This window comes from Electrophorus electricus, chromosome 9 (genome assembly GCF_013358815.1).
Source record: "Electrophorus electricus isolate fEleEle1 chromosome 9, fEleEle1.pri, whole genome shotgun sequence".
Taxonomy (NCBI): Eukaryota; Metazoa; Chordata; class Actinopteri; order Gymnotiformes; family Gymnotidae; genus Electrophorus; species Electrophorus electricus.
Window position 1 is genome coordinate 12,644,530 of NC_049543.1, and position 7,135 is coordinate 12,651,664.

Consider the following 7,135-nt stretch of genomic DNA (forward strand, 5'->3'; position numbering starts at 1 on the left):
ATGAAAAGGTTCAGTATTTCCCTTTGAAGATCAAATATGGCTTATATTCTGGAGTTTCCTGTACTGCTTGTCATCTAGAATCAGCTGCTAAGTGTATTTACAAATCAAAAGACGGTGTAGTCATGTGTAGCCTATTGCAGCCTATTGCCCTCTTGTGGTCAAAAGTGGAAGCGCACATTAAATTATAATGACGCCTAAACCTGTGCGACACAGCGAGTTACTTCTTCAGCATGTCCTGCAGTGGTCCAGGGAGGAACTTCATCACTGTATCCATGATGCTCTCCTCCTCCTCGTCTTCATCTCCGCAGCCAGACGGCACGGCTTTCTTGGGGCGTGTCAGACTCCCCTCGCTCGCCGCGTCCATGGCTGCCTGAGCCTCGGCCTCTGCCTCCTCCTTCTTCTTTAGGCCGTACTGACAGACAGGAAACACGCCACACACGGAAAACACACCACACACAGAAAACACGCCACACACGGAAACACGCCACGCATGAAAGCACGGAAACACGCCACTGGAAATACACCACCCGCACCACGTTGTTAATCAACCCTGCCCCGCTATATTAACATAGTAATGGTGTTCGGCCCACCAGTTTGTACCACAACCTTCATGTTAGCCTTTGTGTTAGCTTTCTCTGAATGTAACAAATCTCTCTCTCTCTCTCTCTCTCTCTCTCTCTCTCTCTTTTTGGTGTTCTCCTCAGATACAGGCTCTGTCTGCGTTTGAGATACAGATACAGGTTTCGTCTGTGTTGTGGAGCTCAGCGAGTCCTACACTAGTTTAGAGTATGTCATATTTTATCTTGTACTCATATCAGATTTATTTTTTATGTCTACTTTTTAGTGGTGCCCAAACCTGTTCTTCGAGATGTGTCGGGTAACTGGTTCAGTCAGCCTGAACACAAGCCTCATAACCCAGTGTTACATTAGCACCCAACATTACATTAGAACCCAACATTACATTAGAACCCAACGTTACATCATAACCCAACGTTACACTAGAACCCAACATTACATCATAACCCATTACATTAGAACCCAACGTAACATTAGAACCCAACATTACATCGTAACCCAACATTACACTAGAACCCAACGTTACATTGTAACCCAACATTACAGCAGAACCTTCTGGAAGAGTGAGCCACAGGCAGGTAGGGGCTTGCGCTGGTCTGGACGTGGCCTGTAGGAGCAGCGCTCACCTTGTCTCTGATGCCCTGCCTCAGGACCTCCCGCTCCGCCTCCATCTTGGCGTATTTGGCTTTCCTCTCCTCCTCCTGCTGCCGCAGAGCTTCCTGCCTCTCCTCCTCTTTCTCTTTCTCCGCCTCGGGGTCCTTGTCCTCCTCTCCGCCAAGCATCTTACCTACGTCAGGGGGCCCCCCTTCACATCCACAAAAGCATGGGGTTACTGTGTAAGTTATTACAATGGGAGGCACACGTGTGCCTGTACGTGTGTGGAGAAATACTGTTAATGTCTTTCTGTGAGATGAAACGGCCCCTTTGTGTCTCTTCTTTTCTCATCTCTGTCTCAGTATGACATGGCAGCGTTGAATTATGATGCTGAGAAATGCTGAGATTGGAAAAATGGTCATCCTTCTTGTCTGTCTGTCTGTTTGTCTCTCTCTCTCTCTCTCTCTCTCTCTCTCTCTCTCTCTCTCAGGTCAACAGATTAGTGTAGTGTGACATTAATCTTCCACGTTCAGGTGCTTTTATTTGCCCGGCCATGCATGGTCTAGAACTACCATTTAAGAAGCATGCTGGGACCCAGATGGTGTTCAGAATATTATATTTTCAAACACTGACATTATTCTTCCTATTAGAAAGTGTTTTATGATTTTATCGTTTCTACACTCTGCTTGCCTTAGACACCGTGTAACATGACCTCCCTTACACTGTGGGTTAGTTTCATCTGTACACTCCTCTCCGTAAGTCATGGGCTTGTATTTTTAAATACGGTCCTTTTTCCACGGATGGGTGGATTCGTTCCATGTCACATGAAGTGCTGCGACCTCGTGCTGTAGGGCGAGACCGGTTAACCGCTGTCGTCGGGGGGGGGCGTCAGTGCGCCTGCGCGCCCCGGCTCAGCGAAGGTTAGATTTCCTATAAAATTGTGGAGCGTTTTAGTCGGAGCGATCGTTTGGCTCACTGTCTGCGTTCAGGACCGCTGCAAATATTTTAAGCAAGCGAGTTCCTAGGAGCACGCCCCATCTATTAACCGGGATTTTAATCACATTCCAATTAAACAGAACCTTGCCTTTAGCGAGCTGACTTCGGGTTTATCTCTTGCTTTTCGGTTTTACGATAGCGCCTCAACCTTCAGTAACCACGGCAACTTACACACAGCTGACCTGTTCCGCGGCAAGATAAGTTGCGTCTTCGCTGAAGTGAGCGTGAAAGATCTAACCAATCATACCGCAGAGACTTTCCCTTAAAGCAATTATACTTATTTATAGAAATATGTTCTGATTACATTATCATATATACATTTCAAAAATAAGATATTTAAAATTAAACAGTTCTTACAAAACAGGATATTTGATGAACGACTAATCACAACCCAAACACAAACACACAGTACGATCATATTTCCTATGTTGATTCTTTTAATGTAAGACCAGTCCGTCATTTTCCTATCGATATCTTTATTAGCTCTCTTCATTACTCGCAAAAACTACACAAAACAGCGTAATAATAGCTTGGTTTAAAACTAAGGGTGAACTTTTCTAAGATACAGCGCATTGTACGCAGCGTATGTCGTCTTTATTGGTCCGCACACTCTACGCATAAAATACCCCGATTTGCCACCGAAACGTGAACGCGCAAGTCAAGCCCAAGCACACTTTAAATAACTAGTGTCTGCCTTCGTTTAACTGCAGATGTCAGATTAAGGGACTTCCAGTCTTCTATACTGCGCTTGCTCGCTTCATTTGTGTGTGTGTGTGTGTGGGGGGGGGTGTCACTCGGCATTAGCAAACAGCTATATGAGGCTGTGACAGAGGAGCCAGTGGAAAATGGGGCTGTTTGGACTTTATCCTGTCCTTATACGAGGGGTCATTTAATCCCAGAACGCTAGCATCGCACCGCTTTGCGGTCATTCACAACCTTCAGCACCACAGACAGCGTTCCGCTTTTTGTACGACAGCCGGAAGTCGTGACGTCAGAACACGGGAGGTTTTTTAACGTAGTCAATGATAACGGCATCACGTAATACGGCTTAATAGATCCCGCTAGAGGAGGAATTCATAATCCGTAAAACAACTGTTTTATGTGCACTACTGTTGTGTGAATCATTTCAGCCTGTACACGAATACTCGGTCCTATGTGGGATCCGTTTGTAACCGTTTGGTCTGGTAGATATGCCTTGCGGAGAAAAAAAACAAAAACAAAAAACCCGTGATGACACGCGACCCTTCCGTTAGGTGCGCTCCTGCTCACTGCAGTGCCCCGCTTACTGGCGCCGGACCATCACTGACGTCACGGGCACGCACGCTCGCCGGCGCGAAGGTACAGAAAATCGCTGAGGCAAATATTTACAGCCGCAAAATCCCTTGGAGCACGTCTAGCCACGGGCGCGTGCGCGCTGCACGCACGACCAGTGGGAAAGAGATCAGTCATTTGTACATAGTGTTTCTCGCAGCGCTTTAGAAAAGTAAACTGGGGCACTGTTTAGTAATTCAAAAGTGCTCTGCAGTTTGGACACACCGAACGCTTCTATATTTATCGCCATTGCACTTTTGGCGTTTCCACTTTCATGTAACATTTTTAATGACTTTAAAATTCATTAGCAGAGCGTATACCCGGGAATACCGAGACATTCACACGCGCCTGTTTGATGCTTAAACGTGCTGACGTTCCCTATGACAACGACTCAGTTCAAACAGCGGTGTTTCCCAGCATCGATCTGTGGCGCGCACAGAGCAGAAATTACTCCAGGCGCGTGGACTGCGGTTGTCTCCTGCACAACGTATGTGACAAATGCACGACGCTTCCGCCGAGCGGTCACCAAACGATTTCCACCGGGGCTCGCGAGATGCTGCGGCAGTGAATTGCTGACACGAATCATTCACCGCAACTTTTTGCCGCCCGGACACGCACACGCTAGCGCGCGCGCACACACACACACACACACACACACACACACACACACACACACACACACACACACACACACACTCACCTCCCAAAGCTGCCTTCATTACGAAATTCATGACGGCTCTTTAGTTCTTCTGTCCTGGATATGTATCCACAGTAGCAGGGCTCTTTTTGCTGGTTGGGCTGCAGAGCACAAGAGGGGGGAAAAAAACCCTGATCGCTGCAGTTCTGTCAGCACGATAACTTCCCACGAGCGTTCACTTCGGCGCTCGGCAGCGAGGTACATTTGACAGATGAGAGTGCGATTATCCCTGAGGTCTCTGTGGATCTCGGGACATTTCGCCACAACAAAGGGCATTAAAGGTCATGACAAAATGTCATTAAGGTTGCCCGGACGATGTATACTAGAACTTAAATATGCACTGCTAATGTATACTAGTCTATAAACACGCACTGCTAAAGGCGTTAATTCAGTTTATACTAGTGAGAGCTCTGTAAGATCGACAGTGAAATCGCTTTGCCTACGGTAATTATAACCTTGGGGAGGTAAGCGGCGTTATTAGCGATGTTGATTACTGAGCTTCGGAAGTTCCGGAGCTCAGAGATTTCTGGTGATGCTCTTTCATTGAGAAACTTCAACCGACGGTGTTCATTTGTCTGTGTAATGGATTTCCCTAATGCCGAGCTATCGGTAATTTCTGACGTGACCTAGATATTCTATGGTGTGTCCTGAATACCTGAGATTTCATCTTCTGTACCTTGGCGCATTACCTTAGCTGAACCCCCGCCGCAAGGGCGCGACTCTGTTCTATCGCTTCCTTTTAAGTACGCAGAAATGATTTCAGAAACACTGCCTACGGAAAGCTCGTACATCTAAAAACTACTGCGGGTGAGTAACGAATTAATAAGCGATACCTGCCTTGGCGCGCGCCGATTCTGCGGAGAAGGCGCACAATCCTACCGAAATGGAAGTTGAGAGGCAGTAGTTGAGGATGTTACTGTCTCGCTGCGAGTATCTCCGTCTGTGTAAGCGCGTGAGGACTGCCGTTTCTTTCTGCTCGCGCCGCACTTTTTCGAGTGTTGGTTGAGGGAACTGCAGTCGGAGCACTAGACAGTAAATCCCTTGTATCACATGCACCCCCAAAATTCAGCGCCCTCGCGGGGACTTAAGTGACGTCCGCTGTCAGTCAGCGGTGTATGCGCTGATTATGGGATTCGAAAGTGTCCTTTCGTTTTAGCCCAGTCTCACGCGACCAACACACGTAAAACTTGAATCCCAGGATATTTAAATGGTGGTGAACGGAACTCCACCCTCGCATTTTTATTGCGCCAGCTAACGTCTCCTGCGAGTTATCCGGGTGCTGCGAATATGCTGATTTAGGGTCTGGCGCAGAGCGGACACCAGCCACGCGCTAGTCTTTGCGCGTTCCCAGAGTCAAGGTTGCTAAAATCGTATCCACCCTGACCAAAAATGTGTGCAAAATTCGCGTAAATAGCTTTCTGAGATAATGTAGTTTTCATTGTCAAAATACATTTCAACTAAGAATTTCTGAAAAGAAAGAACCGCTGGCCTGATATGCAGACTGCAGTGAGTCCAACACGGTTTTTGCGATGTCCTTCAGATGTGCCGATGCTGGTCTCTCAAAGGATCTCATGACCACAGCATTTAGAGGGCTTCACACCTGGGAAGCCTCACTGTGCTGATATTACCATTCTGTGGGTGAAATTAATGTCCAAAAATTACTTCTTAAACTTTTAGTGATACCAAAAACTGCCATAAACCGCTCGTGTGGGCGTGTCATGTTCCACTTTGATTTGTAACGTCAACAAAAGGGAACCAATTAAGATCAATTGAGACAGTAAGAGATGCGGAGGGTGGCTATACGCGGTGGAAACGGACCATCACATCTGCCACAATGTTTTAGAGGCAGGGCTGAGAGAAGCACACTGGTCGAAACGGCCTACTACATACTGTATACTGCAAAATGCAATCATACTGAATTCTTGGCCCCGTAGTAGTGTTCAGTATAGTATCCAGTATGCACCAAACCATAGTATGGGGTCACGTGAATTTATGAAGGTTCCCCCACTTGTGAAAGATCTTCCGGTACTGTTGCATGATGGGATGCAGTGCACCATGAAAACGTTCTGGTCATGTACTGGAATATTTGGCCAGAGTCATCTGGGTATCTCGCACATACTGGAACAATTTATTTTGGACGCCTACTACATATGGCATAATTTGGGGCCCAATTAGTACATGAGTAGTATGTAGTAGTAGAAGTATGAGTGGAATGTCGTAGGCTATTTCAAACAAAGCTGAGGGGAGAGGTAAGACAGTGTTGGCGCATACAGACAGTGATGCACGAGGCTTTACTGGACTTCCTCCCTTTGTTCCTTACAGTTCATTACAGCCACTACTCTGATGCATTACAGGCTACAGCGAAGCTGCACCCTGATATGAGCGAGAGAGAGACAGAGAGAGAGAGAGAGAGAGGGAGAGTGAGAGAGAGAGATAGATAGATAGATAGAGAGAAATATCCCAGGGAGATGGACACACGCCAACAAGCAATAGTGCCCATTCTCCCAGCACAGGCTGCAGTGTGTGAGTGTGTGTGTGTGCGTGCTCCCAGATCCCCATACACAGTGAGGTCCATGCCTCTGTCCTGAACCCCGCAGAGCACCTGCAGTCTGAGCCTCACCGCAGCTAAGCCACTCTAGCTGAACGAGGTCTGGGAGTTGGACGCGTCGGCTTGTAGAAGCGGAGTGGCACGCCCCTCCCCTGTCCGGACCCGTCCTGCACCAGGAAACCCGTTAACCTTGCTACTATTGACAGTGTTCAGGTTCACAGTAGAGTAGCCATAGGTTCTGTGTGACCTGCGAGGGCGGGGTGTAGTGTGGGTTTCCCTGCCCAACTCGGCCCCCTTCAGTGCAGCACACTCTTAATCTCTCTCTCTCACTCTTTCTTCCCCTCTTCTTTCCATGTTGTGCTGATGGGGTGAACAGAAAGGAACCAAAAGAAGGTGAGGCACTATTGACCAAT

At 47.6% G+C, this 7,135-nt stretch overlaps 1 protein-coding gene across 2 annotated transcripts in view; it reads right to left on the reverse strand.

Annotated features, from left to right (window-relative positions):
• cplx2l (complexin 2, like) overlaps positions 1-5,358 on the reverse strand; it is a 6,203-nt gene extending 845 nt beyond the window's left edge. The window contains exons 1-4 of one of the 2 annotated variants that reach the window (XM_035529761.1): positions 5,012-5,358; positions 4,178-4,275; positions 1,203-1,381; positions 1-412 (exon numbers count right to left, since the gene is read on the reverse strand). The exon at positions 1-412 is cut by the window's left edge and continues 845 nt beyond it. In XM_035529761.1, coding sequence (XP_035385654.1) covers positions 218-412; positions 1,203-1,381; positions 4,178-4,208 — 405 coding nt within the window. In that variant the 5' untranslated portion in view covers positions 4,209-4,275; positions 5,012-5,358 and the 3' untranslated portion in view covers positions 1-217. Of the gene's footprint in view, positions 413-1,202; positions 1,382-4,177; positions 4,276-5,007 lie in introns of both variants that reach the window. The other variant, XM_027019917.2, reaches the window with a different exon arrangement.
• Positions 5,359-7,135: the final 1,777 nt, after the last annotated feature.